The sequence below is a fragment of the Herpailurus yagouaroundi genome, unplaced genomic scaffold (genome assembly GCF_014898765.1).
Source record: "Herpailurus yagouaroundi ecotype Mexico unplaced genomic scaffold, PumYag 77, whole genome shotgun sequence".
Classification (NCBI taxonomy): domain Eukaryota; kingdom Metazoa; phylum Chordata; class Mammalia; order Carnivora; family Felidae; genus Herpailurus; species Herpailurus yagouaroundi.
The window spans coordinates 52,702,088-52,722,730 of NW_024412388.1; the positions used below are offsets into that span (position 1 = coordinate 52,702,088).

At 44.2% G+C, this 20,643-nt stretch overlaps 1 protein-coding gene across 2 annotated transcripts in view; it reads left to right on the top strand.

Annotated features, from left to right (window-relative positions):
- Positions 1 to 11,785, top strand: part of PGM1 (phosphoglucomutase 1) — a 66,634-nt gene extending 54,849 nt beyond the window's left edge. Inside the window, exons 8-12 of one of the 2 annotated variants that reach the window (XM_040470485.1) lie at positions 115 to 250; positions 3,553 to 3,736; positions 6,214 to 6,348; positions 9,017 to 9,124; positions 11,256 to 11,785. In XM_040470485.1, the coding sequence (XP_040326419.1) occupies positions 115 to 250; positions 3,553 to 3,736; positions 6,214 to 6,348; positions 9,017 to 9,106 (545 nt within the window). In that variant the 3' untranslated portion in view covers positions 9,107 to 9,124; positions 11,256 to 11,785. Of the gene's footprint in view, positions 1 to 114; positions 251 to 3,552; positions 3,737 to 6,213; positions 6,349 to 9,016; positions 9,663 to 11,255 lie in introns of those variants that run through there. The other variant, XM_040470486.1, reaches the window with a different exon arrangement.
- Positions 11,786 to 20,643: the final 8,858 nt, after the last annotated feature.

Sequence of the window (20,643 nt, forward strand, 5' to 3'; positions counted from 1 at the left end):
CTCATTAAAGTTGTGTGACTGTTTTGGTTCGGTCTACATGTTTATTATTGAGTTCGTTCCCAAATGTTTTAGAGAAATCACGTTTCTCACAGCTGTTTGCTGTTCTCCCACCAGGTTCTGACCACATCCGTGAGAAAGATGGACTCTGGGCTGTCCTTGCTTGGCTCTCCATTCTAGCCACCCGCAAACAGAGTGTGGAGGACATTCTCAAAGATCACTGGCAAAAGTATGGCCGGAATTTCTTCACCAGGTAAGTCACAGCCTGGCTGGAGTACAGAGGTAGGGTGGGGAAGTGGGTGGAGAGAATTCTCATGTGTACAAATTTTTTCCTGTCTCAAGTGATAATAAAACCCTAGTTCATCCAGCCTCTGCAAATTGAAAGGACTTTAAAATAATTCAGTCAGCGTCCAAAGAAATTACATCTTTTATGTTAGCCATAAAGAATGAGACTTAAAAAATTTAATTAACATATTCAAAAGAATGTTTTCTAAGCCTTTTAAATGTACCTGCAGGTATGGGGTGCCTGGCTGGCTCAGACGGTTGAGCGTCTGACTCTTGATTTTGGCTCAGGTCATGATCCCAGTGTTATAGGATTGAGGCCTGTGTCAGACTGTGTGCTGAGTGTGGAGCCTGCTTAAGTTTCTCTTTTTCCCCCTCTGCCCCTCTCCCCCACTCATGCATGCTCTCTCTCTCTAAAGAGTTTTTAAAAATTTTTTTAAATTAAAAAAAATTTTAAATGTACCTGCAGGTAGACATGACAATTGCATTGAATTTGAATTCAGAAGAACGGATTAGAATTTTATTTCTGCCCTTTAGTGCACTGGGAAGTCACTTAGCCTCTCTCTAACAGAATACTGTACTCATTTCTTTCATTTGTAGAAATGGAAATAACAGTCTGCCATTGAGTAGGTTAAATGAAATAAGAGTCAGAAAGTGTTTTATAAACTCTGGGGCACTCAAAGTATGGCAACTTTATTTTTCTGAAATTATGGAAACAATTATGCCTAGTCTAAATCAACTTTTCTGACTCATTAAAATAGGTCCCCAAAGGTTGCATACCTGTCAATACTTCTTTCATTGATTCAATAAATATTGACTGTGTACCTACTTTCCTCCAGGCACTGGGGATTCAGCAGTGAACAAAATACTTTGAATACTTAGTAATTCCTCTTTGCCATGCACACTTCTGTTTTTAAAAAGCATTAATTTTTTTTTTTTTTTTGAGTAGTGCTTTTCACTAATTCCAATTTGCCTTCCCCTGGTAAGTGTAAAAATCTAACAAAATTTTTCCTAGAATTTCTCATATTTCCTACATAGGAAATACGAGAAAAAGGAGAGTAGATGAATTGTTTATGTAAGAAATGCAAAGATGTAGTTTCTTTGGACCTCAGTTGCCTTTTCTATAAAATAGGTGAGTTAAATTGGAGAATTTAAAAAATATGTCACGGATTGAATAGTCCACGATCTCTGGATAGTCAGTAAGAATTTAACCTTAAGCAATTCAGCGTCCTTAATCAGAATCCTTTATCAACTTTGGAGAAGTTCATTGCTGTCTTCCTAAAGTTATTTGTTTGAGGAAGGTATAAGCAATAGCTGTCACGTGGTACTGGAACAGTACCTGGAAACCAAGGCAAGAATCTCTACTTTCTAACAACCAGAAAAACGTGGTAATTCAGAATGGCAGTCATGAACTCTCTAGAGCCTAGAGTGTCATGTAGACAGGACCATCTCTGTTTTTGTTCTTCATGGTATCACCAAACACCTCACTTGTAGTGACACTGTCAATACGCTTTGAGTTTTTTTTTAATGTTTATTTATTTTTGAGAGAGACAGAGTACGAGCAGGGGAAGGGCAGAGAGAAAGGCAGACACAGAATCCAAAGCAGGCTCCAGGCTCTGAGCTGTCAGCACAGAGCCCGATGCAGGGCTCGAATCTATGAACTGCAAGATCATGACCTGAGCCAAAGTTGGACACTTAATGGCCTGAGCCACCTGGGTGCCCCTGTAAATATGCTTTGAATAAATAAATGGATGAGTTAACAAGTGAATAGTAGCCAGAGTGGAATAAGATTAGGAGGGTTTGTTTGGAGAAGGAAGGGGTCACTCTTGAACCAGTTAAAAGTCTCCATCTAAAAACCATTTTAACATATTTTTATCAATGTCAAATAATTGCTATATAAGTATTTCAAATAAAGTCCCTAGAACCTACATTTATGGCTAATTAAGACTCCACTGTACCCTCATTTATTTAACAAAAGTGCCAGGCGCCTCAGCTGCATTGTCTCGTATCAGCCTCAAAGCAGTTCTTGATAAGGCAACTGAGATTCTCAGGGATGAAGCAACTTGCTCATGGCTGTACAGTTAGTAACCGATAGGGGCTAGATTCATCGAATGCTCTATGGCCAAAGCCCAGATTCTTTCCATTATACCCCTCTGTGCCTAGGATTTATAGAACACTTCCCTCAAACGCCCAAAGGTCACAGATGTAAAGCACAAACACCTGGCTGTAATTTCTTGCTGTTTATCATTTTAACTAGGGGAAAGAGCTGACTTCAAGATTAAGGAGACTCTTGTCCTTGATTCATAGAATCTGGAGCCAGAACAGGTTGGCCTTAATTCCCCAGTATTTCTCATGTCTCAGAGGTGTCATCTTACACATATCATATTTGTTTCACTATCACAAATAAATATAGACTCTGCTGTCTTGAGCCTCTAAAAAATAACTCTCTCAAGAGGGTGTGTGCTACTAGGTCAAGAAAATCCACCTGTAAGAGTCTTTAACCTCATAAGAAAGAAGTCCAGAACAATTCTTGGAGTAATAATAACAGTTATAGAATTTCTTTTGTGATTTTTTTTTTTTTTTTTTTTTTTTTTTTTTTTTTTTTTGCTTTGACCCTTTTGTGTCCACACCAGGCCTCCTCTGTGGGGATGAAGCCAAAGCACTTTGGACCAGAATCCACCTTCACTGAAAGGACAGAGGTGTTTCAGATGTAAAGAGTTAGGGTTTGACTCCTTCCATCTGGTCAGTGAAAACTTGGCCTTACTTTAGGAAGCTCCTGTGGAGACTGGAACTCTCCTTGGCCAAAATCTCAGCAGCCTCAGGCAGGTCCCAGACTGGGAGCTGGCCCAGCATTTATCCCAAAGAAGCTCTAGGAGTTTGGAAGGGAAGTGCCTGAGTTATATGCTCCTTGATGCAGAGTTCTCTAGAGATAACATTGCATTTAATTCTACCTCCTCAGGATGTGGTGATTAAATGTTAGATAGAATCTCTCAAAAGCCTTTCTTTGAAGCTTCTGAGAGCTTCTGTACAAAAGCCAAGATGGGAGTCTTCTGCTTACTCAGAAGCTCCTAACCCTTTCCTGAAATCCTGCAAAGCCTTCCTTTCATCCCTGACCTGCTCCCTCCCCAGAGACGAACAAGGTCAGCCTTTTGCCAGCTTCTTCTGAAGTTAGGTGGTTTTGGGGGGACAGCCAAACAAATGATGAAGAAAGTGGTAATCTACTTAGTGTGATCTGAAGTCAGCCTGGGGCCCCGCCTTTGTGACTTCTTGCAGGTATGACTATGAGGAGGTGGAAGCTGAGGGTGCCAACAAAATGATGAAGGACTTGGAGGCCCTGATATCTGATCGCTCCTTCGTGGGGAAACAGTTCCCAGTGGGTGATAAAGTTTACACTGTGGAGAAAATTGACAACTTTGAATACAGTGATCCAGTGGATGGAAGCATTTCAAGGAATCAGGTAGGAGCAGATTTATGTGAATTGGGAGAGAGGCCTCAGAGCCTCATCTATGAAATCTCATGAGAAAAAGGAAAAAAGCCCCTCGATCATTTCTCCTTTGCTGCCTTGTTTTCCTGGGGTTGACAGTTCTCTGCTGGGTCACACACAACATGCAAACATACTCGTAGGGAAATGGGTTTTGCCCTGTTCCTATGCACTTCCCTATGCCCTCCTCCTGGGATTCTTAGCCTCAGCTCCAGAGGGATTTTTACAGCCTCCAGAATCCCACGTAAGGCATTGTGTTGAAGGCGTGTGCAGAAAGAAGCTCTAGAATCTAAAGGTGAAAAGGTGAACAACTGCCTTAGGTATCAATCCCTTTTTCTCTCAAGAGATGATAGCACAATGCCAGCCGCAAGAGTGTCGTTATCATAGACGTTCCTATGGTATGTTCTAGTTTCTAAAAAAAGAAGAAAAAAAAAATGACGAGGCATTCCAGACTTAGAAATGTTAACTATTACTACCCATAGCATGTGACATGCAGCCAATCCTAACACAGCAGCGCTCATCTAGATAATCACAGTTGAGAGCCTGGGCTCTGTCTGGATGGAGACAGAGCTGTTAGGGTTTCCCTCAGTGGGTGCCAGGGACCCAAGGCTGCAGGCTAGGTCAGCCCTTCTCAAGGCTTCTCACAAACACTTAGGGCCTGGGGTCCTGTTTCCTCTGGTTCTATTGTCACAGGATGGACTTCCCACTAATAATTGAGAAACAGAGATAATAAAGGAGGTGAACATTCTGTTACAGCTCCCCAGTTTGCTTTTTCCTGACAGACCCAGATTTTTGGCCTGGTCCTTGTCAAGGCATCTGGCAGCTTTGAAGGAGATGCACTGCAGGATTGATTTAGTGCCTTTCTGGAGAGCAGATAGTGGATGGGTGGATGGAGCATGGTCACAGTGGCCCTCAGTGCCAGGAGTCTCCCATCCTCAAAATATGAGCACAGTGGGCTTTCTTCCCTATGCCTTTTCAGCCCCTGTGAGAACTCTGGGTCTAGTGTGGATGGTTGTAAGTGATGTCTGGGATAATTAGAAAGAGAGGCCCAGGGTGGAGTAGAGGGTGGCTGTGGAAAGGGAGAGGGTGGGGTCCAGGGGATGGCCGAGCAGAGCAGAAGATTTTATAGAGAAGCCTTCAGAGAGAAAGTGGGCATTTAGAGAAAGTAAACCCCAACTCTGCCATGTACCCAGCACCTGCGAGGAGGGAGGAGGGGAACTTAAGGGTGTCAGCATGAGTGCGCGTGCTGCTCTGCACTCTGTGAGGAGGAACTCAGCAGCTTTGCATTCTATAATCAGAAAGTCTGGGCATTTAGATCAAAGACCAGGTAGGAGGGAGAATCTTGTGGAGTAGATATAGCATCTGCCATCAAGTGCAAAGAATTTAGAAGCTTCACGTTGAAGGTCTGGATGGGGTAGACCAACCCGATATGTTTCTAGAAAGCAAGATATGGTAAACGGGAGTTAGCTGTATCCCCCCTGTGACGACAGAGTCAGGAATGTACTGTGTGCATTTCATCTACTGTCTTCACTGCTAAATGGCACATTTAAGCCCTCGATGGGGTTGGGTGACCAGTAGCAGGTGAGGAGCGGTGTCTTTCCCTCTGGCTGGTCTTTGGCTTTATGCAAAGTTCTTCTTTGTATGGGAGAATGACAGACTCACAAAGACTAGAGAGTTCTCAGATAACTGTCTTGCCAAACCTTCCTACCTGTCGCCACAGAGTATTTACCCGAGTCTTCAACCTCAGGTCCCCTGAAGCAAGAAGATTGTTGAGGACGAGAGACGCTGCCAGGGCGGGGAAAGAGGGCAGCAGGGGGACAGGGACATGCATGGTGCCAACATGGACCGGGGTTTGAGTCCTTAGTCATGGGTGGGGAGGTTGATCACAGGATCCTGCTTGATAGGTTGGGAAGAGCCGGCTTCTGCCATCTGGGCCTCCTGTTCTCTCTTTGAGATTCTCCATCAGTATTTTGCAAAGAGTTCTTCCTCTCATCTGTCTGGAATCTCATCTGCTCTGGTTTCAGCCCATTCTGTCCATGTTTTCCTCCTGATCCGGGGATCAGATTTCTGCATCTAGTGGCTTATTTGTTTACTTATTTATCAGGCTTCAAACTGGAATGGTTAGTCCATAAATTACAGGGAAGTGGGGAGAGGTGGGGAGGGCAGGCCTGTGTCATCCAGCATCCCTGCGCCCCGGGTCAGATCTCCCACTGACCCTGGGAATGCTTCTACCCCCCCACCCCCGATGAGCTCAGCTCCCTTTGGCTGGATGCAGTGACCGGCTGACCAAGGCAGACTCATGGGGCTTAACTGCTGCCATTTACCAAGAATCTAATCCTCCAATTGATCACGTATGGGTGAAATTAGATCTCCAAAACGAACCCCTTGTAATTTGCCAGCCTTCAGTTTCCCTTCCAGCATGTGGGGAAGACATCTCTGCTTTTCTTCTCCAGGGCTTGCGGCTCATTTTTGCAGATGGTTCTCGCATCATCTTTCGACTGAGCGGCACTGGGAGTGCAGGGGCCACCGTTCGACTATATATCGACAGCTATGAGAAGGACATTGCCAAGATCTACCAGGACCCCCAGGTAATGCCCAAGCCTTGTGCCCAGGCTACTTCTTTCTGTTGGAGGGAATGATAGAGGTTACACTGAGTCTGTGTCATCACAACCCATTTCTCAAATGTGCTCACTTTTCTCCATGTGCTCCTTCAGTACATCCTAACAGCAGTCCTAGCTAACAATTACGTTAGTACTTTCTATTTGCCATGCTCTGTTCTAAACCCATTACCCAACTGGATTGATTCATTTAAGTCTCAAATGAGGTAGACGCTATTATTACCCCTACTACAGATAAAGAAACAGGCAGAGAAAGGTTAAGTGGCAGTTAATAGGGTTACATGCCCAGTAAGCAGCAGATTCAGGACAACTAATCTTCAAATCAGCCCCTCCTCCAATGTTCTGATCTGTCACTGGTCATTTGCCACTTTGCTTGGTCTCATTGCCTGTTCTGGCAGAGCACATGTTAGGTGGTGGGGCAGACAGTTTCATGACCCAGAAATAAAGGTCTTTATGGAAGAACCTGCAGACTTGCAGCCTGGTGGTTTGGGCTCCCAGCCCTACCTGAAGAGTCTCCAGAAGTATGTCAGAGTGAGGAGGGACTCTGGGGCCAGGGGTGGGGCAGAGAACTTGGAGGACAGCCACCCAAGGGGAGGAGCCAAGGGGGGGGGGCACTGGCACACAGGGGACTTTCACCTCATTTGTTCCTCATGCGCTGGTCTTGACAAATGCTCCCCCAACCAGAGTTCCATAGCCAAAATTTTTAGGAAGTGCTGTGGTACATTAAGCCCTTCCTCACATAATACACAGTGTGCCTTAAGGGCTCTGAGAAAGCTTATGGTGAAGACACCTGTTTAAGTGGCATCTCACCATGCTTATTTTTCCACAAAGCCTTTTTTCCTCTGACACCTAATTAAAATCCTAGGAAGCTCATTTGGAAAGCCTTGGTAGGGGCGCCTGGGTGGCGCAGTCGGTTAAGCGTCCGACTTCAGCCAGGTCACAATCTCGCGGTCCATGAGTTCGAGCCCCGCGTCAGGCTCTGGGCTGATGGCTCAGAGCCTGGAGCCTGTTTCCGATTCTGTGTCTCCCTCTCTCTCTGCCCCTCCCCCGTTCCTGCTCTGTCTCTCTCTGTCCCAAAAATAAATAAAGGTTGAAAAAAAAAAAATTTGGAAAGCCTTGGTATAGCGGTTTTGAGCATAAGTTTTGGAGTTAGAAAGATCTTGTTTTAAATTCAGTTCCTGCCGCCTGAGTAGCTGCGTGTCTGTGGGCAAGTCATTTCAGTGCTCTGAGCTTTGGTTTCCTGGTAGAATCCTACCTGCCTCATAGGGTCATTATAGTGATTTAAGGAGGTGAGGGATGCAAAATTATAAATACTGTGCCTGGCACATAGGATGAGCTTTTGAGAAACCGTGCCTCTGATAGTTGTTGTTATTACAAAAGGAGGGAGGTGAGAGGATGCTTCACTTTTATATTTTTTACAGTGGCCAGACTCCAGTTTCAATCACTGCCAGATCTCTGTTGTGCTATAGGTATCCCTAAAACTTAACAGAGGCAATGGTGTCTGTATTGTAGACCCACAGAATGACAGAGCAAAAGGAAAGGAAGAAGGAAATTGTTTTCTTTGTCTTAATACCTGGCACATGGTCGATACAAAGAATGAATGAAAGATCAGTTTCTTTGAACCATAGTCTTCAGGGGGTAGGAGGGAAGTGGGAGGGAGGTGGGAGGCTCTGAAGGGTATAAGGTGCTCACAATACCTAGGTGTACCACTGTTCCAGCCAGGAGATGCCTTCCTTAATCTGGAGCTGCTGGGCATCAGCCTCAACACTTTCTGGGACTGTGGGAGCCCCAGGGGGAATGGCAAGTAGTGTGGTCAGCATGTGAAGTTGCTTCTGTTGCCTTCACCCAGGAATAATGAGTTGGTGGAAATTAAGATTAGGGAAAGCAACAGTAGGCAGTAGGAAATGAACTACTGTTGGCTCTGCCGTTGAGTCATTTGATGAAATCGCTTCATCTTTTTGGATATCAGTTTCCTCATCTGTAAAATGGGCAGTTTAGCTAGATAAATATATTTTTTAATTTAAAAATATTGAATAATATTTATATTTATAAATAATATTTATAAGATATTTATATTATTCTGTAACAGTAAAATTCTCTTCTCCCTCTGCCACCCCCCCCCCCCACAAGTGAGAGGTAGATGGGAGGGTAGTGTTGTTGCATTTTGAAAAGATCTCTTTGGGTACAGTGTAGGAAACAAATTAGAGGATGCAGAAATGGAAGCAGAAGCACCATTGTTCCAGGTAAGAAAGAGAACATTGATTTAGAAAGATCTGTGGCCCTGGGAGAGGTGGAGAGAAATGGCGGCCATTGAAAGATACTTAGAAGGTAAAAGTCACGTAGGGTTCCTGATAGATTGGAGAAGGGGAATGTGGGAGAAGAAGGGGTCAAGAGTAACTCTTAGCTGTTCATTGGCTTTATTTGATGGACTGTGGTGTTAAGTCATTGAGATAGGGATGCTGCAAGCAGGTTTTAGGGGAAAGACACATCTTTGTGCTTAGACTTGCAGAGTCTTTGGGATGTGGGAGTAGGGAGTAGGCCGTCAGACTTGTGGGTCTTGGAGGTAATCTGAGGGCTGGAGCTACGGATCTGTGTCTAGAGAAAGTAATGGACAAGGTTCTCCTTGTGTCTCCCTCAGGTCATGTTGGCTCCCCTTATTTCCATTGCTCTGAAGGTGTCCCAACTCCAAGAAAGGACGGGACGCACTGCACCCACTGTTATCACCTAAGAAGACAGGCCAGATGCGGTACGTCCCTCCACCCCGGACCCTCCAAGTCATCTGATTGAAGAGCATGGACAGAAGCAAAGCGTATTCACCCAGGCTTTTTAGGATTCGTTTTTTCCACTAACCAGTTGTTGATGAATGGCACATTAGTGCGACACTGCCATTTGTGGGAAAGAGGAAAAGAGGACCCAGGGGCTTATGCTAATGCCACCTCCTTTTTGTGCCCTTAGGCCCTGCTGCTGTGTGGGTATTTGTCTCCCTAGCACCAGCTTCTGTTGACTACAATGTGAGATGGAGGTTGAGCATCAGCTAGTGAGGCCATTTCTCATCCTTAGGATGTACCAACGACAGGACACTGCAGCTTTTGTTCTCTTCCGTGAATCCTTTCCCCATTAACTGTTTACATGTGATCCAGCAAAATGCAATTTCTGGTGCCTTCTCTCCAGTCAGTTCTTTCCTCAGAGTGAGACGTACTTGTCTACAGATTTCTGCCGTGGTTTGCAACATAGTCCCAGTCACACAAATATTTTGGGATATTAAAGCAAAATAAGCTACTCTTTCTTGATGTCTTTTTTTTTCTTAACAGCAAAATGCTCTTTCAATTTCAGAAAGAAAATAGAAAATTTTTTTGAAGTTTTTTTTTTTTTAATGTTTGTTTATTTTTGAGAGAGAGCCAGAATGCCAACGGGGGAGGGGCAGAGACAGAGGGAGACACAGAATCCGAAGCAGGCTCCAGGCTCTGAGCTGTGAGGACAGAGCCCGAGGCAGGGGTCGAACTCACAAGCTGCGAGATCATGACCTGAGCCAAAGTCGGACGCTCAACTGACTGAGCCACCCAGGTGCCCCAATAGATTTCTTTTTTAAAGGAAGGTGTTGTATTTTGTTTTGATGTCCTAGCTAGAAAACAAAACATTCTGTGTGCTAAGTTTGAAATCCTTGAAATGCTCGAAAACTGGAATTTCAGATCTTAGGGTCAACTGAGTCCTGGATCCATCGGAAGTGGGTAAAATAAACTTGACATGGTTAATTTGGATGAAGGAAAGCAAGATTTTCAGGAGATCTTAAATTTTTTTTTTTTAACGTTTTATTTATTTTTGAGACAGGGAGAGACAGAGCATGAAGAGGGGAGCGTCAGAGAGAGGGAGACACAAAATCTGAAACAGGCTCCAGGCTCTGAGCTGTCAGCACAGAGCCTGACGCGAGGCTCGAACTCACGGACCAAGAGATCACGACTTGAGGTGAAGTCGGCCACTCAACCGACTGAGCCACCCAGGCGCCCCTTCAGGAGATCTTAAATAGCAAAGCACTGCCATGTGCTTTATGGTGTTGAGATGCCATAATGCTATTGAGGGGCTAGAAGTAGAGCTCTCAGAATACATCAGTAGGATTATTGGCATTTAGCTGGATATTTTAAGCCCACTGGCATCCTCCTCATCTTAAAACACATATATTTAATCCATAAGTAAAATGTGATAGTTAAAAGCGTAGGCTTGGGGGGCACCTGGGTGGCTCAGTCGGTTAAGCGTCCGACTTCACCCGGGTCACGATCTTGCGGTCCGGGAGTTCGAGCCCCGCATCAGGCTCTGGGCTGATGGCTCAGAGCCTGGAGCCTGCTTCCGATTCTGTGTCTCCCTCTTTCCCTGCCCTTCCCCCGTTCATGCTCTGTCTCTCTCTGTCTCAAAAATAAATAAACGTTAAAAAAAAAAATTAAAAAAAAAAAAAAAAAAAAGCATAGGCTTGGGAGCCAGCAGACCTGAGTTTGAATCCCACTGGAGACTTTGAGTCACTTTTGAATATCATTCTCCATATCTTTAAAATTAGGATGAAGGGGCGCCTGGCTGGCTCAGTTGGTAGAGTTGCGACTCTTGATCTCACTGTGGTGAGTTCAAGCTGCACATTGGGTGTCGAACCTACTTAAAAAAAATTATTAAAAAAAAAATTGTTGAGATGAAAGTAGTTCCAACTTTATAGGGTCATTGAGAACATTCAGTGAGTGGACCTGGGAAAAGCAGTGGGCACTTTATCTAGTTCATGGTAAGTTGTCCAGCAAGTGGGAACTGGGATTACGCTTATACTATTGTTTCTAGATTATTAAGTATCAGAAAAACAAAAGTTGTAACACTAATACTTGTGATGCATTTATGCTTTGCAGGGCATATCCACAAAGTCACCTTACCATACAGACTATTCCAGAGAGGCAGCCCAGCTCTGCACCCCTCCCCGACCCAGAGTGGACTCCCCCCGTTCCAGGTGACAGGGTCTCCATCTGGGGTGAGATTTCCAGTGTTGCCATTTAGCAACAGGGTCTAGTCCAGCAGATGGAACTGAGGTTTCACCCAGATGTGAGGAAGAGGAGTATTTGTCGAACAAATGCCAGCCATTATTCTGAGTGTTTTGTGTATATTTTTTTACATGCTCCCAATCACTCTATGAGGTAGATGCTCTGGATATCCCCATTTTACAGATGAAGTCTAGTTACTTGCTCACTGTCTCACTGCTGGATGGCAGTGACATGCCCCCAGTCCGTGAAGCTCAGCCCTGCCTGGTTTGCCAGTGTTTTGTATTGCCCCTTCTATTGACTCGCTGCTTCTAACAGGTGAAAGAAAGGTTTTTTGCACTTGCACAAATGCCCCTGTATTTTATTTATTAAAGGGTCATACTGTGAGCGTTTAGTGCCAGAAAGTTCGTTTTGCCATTGTTGTCTTCGCCCTCCCTTTGGCCCTGGGATCTTGATACTTGGGTATATTAGTCAGCCAGGAGATATGTATTGACCCACATTGAGTGTGAGATGCCATGGGAAGGGAGGATTGTGTGACACACAGTTGCTATGCTCCGGCTGCCTGTGACACTAGCAAAGGGAATGAAGTCAGCACAAATAGAAGACTGAACAGGATAAATGCCTTATGAGTTGTGTAGGCAATACCTGATGTTAGACTCCAGATTTTCTGAGCACCTGTTCAGTTTCAGATGCTGGGCTACAAGCTTTCCAGTAACCCTGCAAGCAAGATATTATTATTCCGGTTCTAGAATTCAGATAACTGAAGCAGAACAGAAGCTCAAGTCATTTGCCCCTGGTTTCCAGCTACATGCGATGGAAGTGGAATTTTGACCGGGAATCTCATTTACTTTCCATGACCTTTTTTCTGCCTCTCCATCTGTTGAATCAGCTGCAGACACTCCCAGGTCTGTGGCCCCTAGAATGGCTTTATAAATTTCCTCCTCATCCCTGATCATAATTCAGCTGTTTTCCCTGACCCCACGTGGCTACGGGTTTGGGAGTTAAAAGCTCAGGGGAGGAAGAAGGAGGTGACTGGAGCCATGGAGCAGTGGGGGTGAGCATGGGTGAGGGCCACCTTTCCTCCCTCTGTGGCTTCCAGAGAGACACCCCAACACATGTGCCCACCAGGAATGCTGGGGGATGGGACCCTGAGAGGCTGGCCAGCGGCCTGCTGCCAAGCTTCCCCGCCTGCCAGGATTGATGTGGTCTGTGAGTCAGGCCTGCTTTCTCTGGGGTGTGGTGAGGATTACAGTGAGAAAATTGGGTTGGAACTGTTTGGGGCTGAACTCTGAAATTTCACTTTCCCCCTCCCTCTTGACATTTCTGCTTTCACTTTGGAGAAGCAGATTCCAGGTCAGGGATGTTCCCCAGGTCCAGAAAATGGCCAGGCATACAGGGGATGGGCCTTGCCCCAGAGAATGAAAACAAAGGCTAAGCTCACTGTGTTTTGGGGGAGGCCAGGCCTTGGGGCCTTGGTCCTTCTGCTTCCTCTGCCTCGGAGTTCATCCATGCTGCATTCTTCTGCGTTTCTTGCTCATCTACTAGACAAATATTGGCCTTACTGTGTAAGAATCCTTTAGAAAACATATTACAAATTGTAGGAGACATACCCCTCATGTTTTCATGTTCTGAACTCCCAGCAAGAGTAATGATGTGAGTAACGCCAACCGTTATGCTTGGAGTCACTGCATCTTGCCTGAATTACAGCAGAGATTCCCTCGTGGCCTCTGGCCTTCATTCTTGCCCCTTCTGATCCATTCCCCTCGTCATCAGCTAAGTGCTCTCTCAAATGTAAAGTCCAAGTGCCTGTGTGTGTCACCAGTAAGGCCAGGCGTCCTGCCTGTGGCCTACCCCACCAACTCCTTGTCCTCTGCTCTCGGCCTTATGGCTGGTACTTCAGCCGTAAAGAACCACCCGTGGTTCTCTGGAAGTCCTGTGCTCTGATGGCTCCATGTCTCTGTAGCTGCTCTTCGGTCTGCCTGCATCCCTTTTCCCCTCCATCCCACCCTCCACGATATCCCCCCAATTCCTGCTTGTTCCTTAGATACTGTCTTCTCCAAGAACCTTTCCCTGAGCCTCCAAAGTCTGGTTTGAGCACTTTTTCAGGTATTCCTATAGAACCCTCCTCACAGCACTTACCATGCCCTATATTAATAACCTATTTACTTTCCATTTCTCCCACTGCCCTGCGAGCTCCTGGGGATTGGCTTTTCGTCAGTATTAACCCAGGATCTTGCCCTATGCCCACCACATAGTAAAAGTCCAGTGAACGGTTTCTGGAAAGAGTGAATGGAATCTAGTCGCGTGGCAGAATGCGACTTTTGCTGTGACCCCCCTGTGTCCACCCAGCCCATGGAGTATGAGTAGCTTCATTTTGCAGGTGACAAGTTAGTTGACCAACTTTCCCAGCTTGTGAATGTTCTTCTAACTAAGAAATCTTTCATAGTAAAGCATTAGAGGTTGAAAGGGAGACAGCACCCAGGACAGAGGGTCAGGGTGGCTGCTGGCAGCAGATGGGAGATACACGTGTCATGGTCACTTTGAGTAAAACTTAATTTGAATGTTAAAAAGTATTTTATCTCTCCTTGCTACAAACGTTAATTGGGGGTATAGTTGGGGAAGAGTTCTACCAAATAAGCCTGAATATAGAAAGGAGTTATTTTTCTTCAAGGAGTAGAGTCAACAAAGGCAGCCCCAGGCCCTGAAGACCGCCTCTGAGCAGATTCACGGAAAGAAAGCCATGACAGGCAAGGTGGGTACACCAGCCCCGGGCCTCACACTATTGGCACACACAGCATGTACTTGGGGAAGAGTGAGAGGCTCTTCTTGGTTCCTATTATGAGAGCAAGACACATTCTTACGGTTTGGCATGTCATTACACAAAAGGAGTGAGGTCACTGCCAGCAAGACTGTGTCTCATGTCTGTCTGCTTGTCCTGGGGACCTATTGAGGGCTTTGGTTTGGTTTTTCACCACATGTAGACTCTACCTAGATCTATTAAGCTGGATTTGTGGGTGTGGGCTAATAACTATTTTCCAAAAAGCATGTCTTCTGTGATTCAGAGGGCTGCTGTCCAGCCGACAGAAAAGCCAGTTAAGAGTAGCGATCTGTTTGCTTTTCACGACAGTGTTATTTTGTAAAAGTTCTGTCTCCGTTCCTTTCTGACTTCATTTTTCGTACTGTGATTAAAAGGGCTATTATTATCCCAGATAAAAAGATGGAAACTCTGGGAGCTTACAGGGCCTTACAGAGTCTCACAAACACAACGAGGGAGAAGGCAGACCTGCCATGCCCATCCTTTGGGTGTTTGGGATTCTTTTTCCAGTTTACCATTGTTGTATAACAAAGCACCCCAAAATCAAGTGGCGGTAAACTTTTGCACGATCTTACTATGCTCATGGATTCTGTGGGTCAGGAAATCAGGGCACTGTGGAAAAAGCTTGTCTGATCTGCAGTGTCTGGACCCTCACTGAGAAGACTGGAACAGCTGGGGAATAACTCACATGCCCAGGGGATGGCATCATCTGGAGGCTCCCAGACACTGGGAACTATTGACTGCTTCTCTGGCTCATGACTTCTTTAACCGTGAGTTTCTCACAGCACGGCGCTAGCTTCTAAAAGGGAGCTTCCCAAGAGCAAGTGTACTGAGAAAGTCAGGCAGAAGCTATATTTCCTTTCCCACCTGGCTGTGGAAGACATGTAGCATCACTTCTGCTATATCCTACTGGTTGTGACCAACTCGGGCCAGCCCAGATTCAAGGGCAGGGGAGTTACATCCTACCTATTCTTGCAGGGGGTGGGGGTGGCAAGGTCATTTACAGCAGAACATGTGCAACAGGAGCTCTTGTAGGCATCTTTGGAAAATACAATCTGGCACAATTTTCAGATTTTCTTCCAGTGAATATACCATTCTGAGTCATGTGAGTATGAAAATGAATTTAATTTAGAAATTACTATCACCAGGAGCATCCATCACTTACCTGAGTATAGACACGTGTTACCATCTCACGTTCCCATACCCATGACAGACATGACAAATTGATTGCAGCACCGTTCCTACTAAACTCAGGGCTCCAGATACCATCTCACGTTCCCATACCCATGACAGACATGACAAATTGATTGCAGCGCTGATTCTACTAAGCTCAGGGCTCCAGAAAACTCAACACAATACACTAGACAAGAAATAGTAGTCAGAAACCACAATTGCACTGTGTGTTAACTAAAATTTAAATTTAAAGGGGGAAAATTACCGAAAAATATTAATCACTGCAGTGGGGGTATGAATGAAAACTTATTTGCTACTTGGGAATCTTCTTACTTTCTTACCTTTACAATGTTTAACAAACACTTCACCTAGGGTGTGGAAGCCTACAGAACAGCCGGTCTGTAAATTGATGAAAAATATGTTCACAATATGGAGAAAATTAGTGATTACTGTTAAATGAGATGAATCACAATTGATTTCAGAAACAGCCTAAACCATACTAATAAAATAATTTTAGTGGTATTTTTAAACTAAGAAGTAGACTAGAGGTTGATTTCACTATCTTAAGGTCATGGTCCCAGCTTTTTTCTACATTTTGACTCTTCCCATCTGCCACTTTGCTGCCTTGGCTGTAACAGTCCCCCATATGTGACTTCATGAATTCTAAAGTTTGTATAGCACTTTTCCAAACACTTCAACTCACTGTCTCATTTAATCTTCACAGCTGTGCTGTGTAACAGATTTGCAGTGAACACGACATTTAGCAATCAGATTCTTTGTCCCAAATCATACAGATTACTACTACAAATAACGTATATTGATCACCTTTTAGGTACCAGATACCTTTAATCACTTTATATACACCTTGTCATTTAATCCTTATCCCAACCTGAAAGATGGGAATTATTAGCTCTGTCTTACAAATGAGCAAATGGAGACTGTATGAGATTAAGTAATTTGCCTGAGTTTGAAATTAGCAAGTGGTAGAACTGAGATTTGAACCTGGGTTGATCAGACTATAAGGTCCAGGTAAAACCTAGAGCTAGAACCAAGGCCTTGGTTATTTCCATTGAAAAATAAATTTATTTTTTCAGATTATTATATTTTTTTAATGATGGTTTGGGCAAGATAAACTGATAATAAAATTTTATTACACTTTGATAATAATGTTTTCTACTGATCGATGGTAGTGGTAGAGACACATATATGTACAACTTATAGTTGGGAAGAGGTCAATGCCCAAGTTCAGGGGTCCTAAGTGTCCTCAGTAGATCACCCCTTGCAATGTGGTTGATTTATGGAAGAACGACTCGGGAGCTTGCCACATCTCCGTATCTCCCTGAATCAGTCTGGTACTGGTTATTCTGTGGGGAAAGTGCTTGGCATCCTAAGAACAGCTCCTCTCAGAACCCCTGAATTCAGGTTTATGTTCCTGTCTGTATGCTCAAGGCAGATTTTCTTTTCTATCGTTTAGCAATTTCCAGAGAAAAAAGGCTTACCTTCAAAATGACTCTTGGGGGGGGGGGGGGGGCCGGGGGAATGGGTGGGAAGAGGACCTCTGACAACAGTGACCAGGGATTCCCGCTCCTGGGTCCAGTATGACTCTGAACCAGAGTGGCCCATGGTGAGCATTTGTGGGATAATGATTCTCACCACCCTCACTCCTGTCCTGCAGTGAAAGAATGTCCTGACTTCCATAGCAAGGGGACAAATGTTCAGCCCAGCTAGCTCCTCCCCAGCCTCCCTTTCCAGGTTTATCTCCAATTACAATCCACTTCTTCATCCTCCCATCTTCATACTTTCCCAAATATCTCATATTTTTCCACATTGGCCCGACTTTGCACACGCTGTTACATCTGTTGGAAATTTTTTCTTTATTGTACCCCAGCGTGGTCTGCTGTGCCCCATTCCTCTTCTAAGAGAAACCAGCTTCTGATGGGGGAGAGGGTACGACCACACTTTGTACCATGAGCCACCATCACATTTCCTGGCCACAGCTGATTAGACCAGGGGTGAGCACCTGACTCAAGGGCAGCCAATCCTCGAGTCAGCAACCTATCACATGACCTGTGGCTTGGTTCAAAAGGATGGGCTAGAGTAACCAGGATTTCTACTGAGAATTTGAGGTAAGACAAGAACAAATTTGCTTGATCTGCCTAGCCAGGAGTAAGTCTCTTCTGGGTGACCACAATACTTCATACCTCCTTACAGTAATGTCTCAGGGAGAAAAATGGTCTCTTGCATTGTATTCCCAAAGTCTGGTTCAATGCCTGGTGCATGGAAGAGACTCGGTAAATATGTAGTGAGTCCATAAACTCAAGCAAGAAAAATTCACATTTCTTTATTACCTCAGTGCAATTTAAATCTGGCTCTGACCCTTATTTCAGTAGGCTGCCAGGATTTTTTTTTTAATTGCACACTTTTCATGTAATTTTTATTCCCTTTTTCTACATGAAAAAGCAGAGGTGCAGAGAGTTTAGGTAATTTGCTTGAGGTCACAGTTGTAATAAGTGACAGATCTCAGCTAAAACATAGTAAGTCAAGTCCTTGCTTTTCATCACTACCTCTCAGATTTCATCTCCATCATTGTGATGCACCGATGAATGAATAAAATGCTCTGTGGACCTAAGACTCCTTGCCACCATCAGTTGGTCCCTCTCTTTCTCATATTTCTTCAGCACTTATTTCATTCATATTTAATCTATCCACACCTTTTGCAGAGAACTTCCTGCAGTGTAATAATTAGAGCTAACAATGGGTACTTGCCTTATGCTACCTTCTGTCCCAGGGAATATAAGAGAAAAATTGACTAAATATGGTTGAAAATTTCATATTTTGGAATACTAATTCAAGGTGCTGTTAGTTCAAGAAGGCATTATTTTTTAAAGCCCAGATGCTTTCCTCCTTTTGAAAAATTTAACTTCAGAGTAAAATTTTCCAGATCATCAGGTCAAGCCTTTGCTTGCTTTTCTTTGGAAGTTAGAGCTTAAGTTATGGAGTGGTATAGGTTTCAAAAGCTCTGGATATTTCCCATTAGATCACGTTAAGTGCGATGTGACATACCTAAGCAATATGTTTATAAAAGTTTTTTTTTTTCTTCAAATGGATCTTACTCTTGTCATTCTCTGCTTGGCGATTTGGAAGTTTTTTGTAATACAGCACATTAAAATCACACTGGTAAAGAGTCTTCTGGTCCCAAATGGTGATGTAAGAAGACCCTGGGGGGACAGGAAAAAAAATATGGTTTAAAATGGCAACTAGAATATAAAGGTACCATCCTTAGAACCCAAAAGCCAAGGAGCTGCTAGAACTCTCTCTTGGTCAGAGGGGCTGGCAAGTGCCATGGTTTACATTCCCTTTGACCTTGATAGATGGGAGTAGGGACTGGGCACCATTGCCAGCCTGCTTCCTCAGGATACCTCTTTAGCGTATAGCTCTAGCCATCTTGCCAAAATGACACAGGTGCAAAGAACCTTGAACATGCGAGACCAACACCATTTCAGCTCCAGACAGCTTTCTAGGGCGTCCCTGGAGTGGAGTGCTCCAGTACCTCCTGGTTCATGCTTGCTTCAACTCCACCTGCCTCACCAGGGCACCCCCTGTGTAGAGTACCCTGGGAACCCCCAGCCATTCCTGGCTCAGTTCCAGCGGTCCTGTTAGGTGCCCCCTGCATGGAACCCCCTGGGGTATCTCACTGCACTTACTTAAGCTTCAGCTCTCCTGCCAAGACACTCTTTCTACTGAAAGCCCTGAGACCACTTCAGGCCCACCCCCACTAAAGCCCCAGCTATCCCACCAGGGCAGCCCCACATGGAGTGTCCTAGAACTCCCAGCCCACTCCAGCCACAGCTCCAGCCACCAGGCTTACACAGTCTACACTGGGGATGACCGTACACAAGACCATTCATTCAAGGTTATGAGAAGTAGCAGTTCTGCCTAATTCATAGAAACAAACACAGAAAGTCAAGCAAAATGAGGAGACAGAGGAATATATTCCAAAGAACAAGACAAAACCTCAGAAAAGAAAAAGAACTAGATGAAACTGAGATAAGCAATATACCTGATGAAGAGTTTAAAGTAATGATCATAAAGATACTCATTGGGCTGGAGAGAGGAGTGGAAGAACCCAATGAGAACTTCAACAAAGATAAAATATAAAAAAACATCAATCAGAGTTAAAGAATACAATAACTGAAATGAGAAGTACACTAGAGGGAATCAGTAGTAGATTATGGATACAGAAGCATGGATCAGTGATGTGGAAGACAGGGTCTGTGGAAAGTACACAACCTGAGCAGCAAACGAATAAAGGAATTTTTAAAAATGAGGATGGGTCAGGGATCTCTTGGACAATGTTGAGCAAACAAACATTCATATTATAGGGGTCCCAGAAGGCGAAGAGAAAGAGAAAGGGGCAGAAAACATATTTGAAGACATAATAGCTGAAAACTTCCCTAAGCTGGGGAAGGAAACAGACATCCAGATGAACCCATGGAGGCTCACACCATGACACCCAATAATTAAAGTGTCAAAGGTTAAAGATAAAGAGAATTTTAAAAGCAGAACGAGAGAAGTGAACAGTTATGTACAAGGGAACCCCCATGAGATTATCAGTTGATGTCTCAGCAGAAATTTTGCAGGCCAGAAGGGAGTAGCATGATATATTCAACCAAGAATACTCCACCTGGCCAGGCTATCTTTCAGATTTGAAGGAGAAGTTTCCAGACAAAAGTTAAAGGAGTTCATCATCACTAACCTGGCCTTACATGAAATGTAAAGGGACTTCTTTAAGTGGGAAATGAAAGGCCATAATTAGAAGTAAGAAAATTATCAATTAAAAGATGTAAAATACGACAATATATACATAAAATGTGGAGGAGGGTAATAAAAAAAGTTCTTTTAGAATGTGTTCACACTTAAGTGGCCATCAGCTTAATATAGATGTAAGCTGTATGCTTAGGATGTTATATAAACCTCATGGTCACTATTAGCCCCAAGCTTATAACAGATACACAGTAAGTAAAGAGAATGAAAGCCAAACATAACACTAGAAAGTCATCAGTCATAAGGAAGAGAGCAAGAGAAGAAAGGAACAGAGAAGAACTACAAAAACAACCAGAAAACAATGAACACAATGGCAATAAGTACATACCTGTTAATAATTGCTTTAAATGTAAATGGTCTAAATGCTCCTAAGAGACACAGGGTGGCAGAATGGATAAAAACCCAAGATCCATTTACATGCTGCCTGTAGGAGACTCACTTCAGATGTAA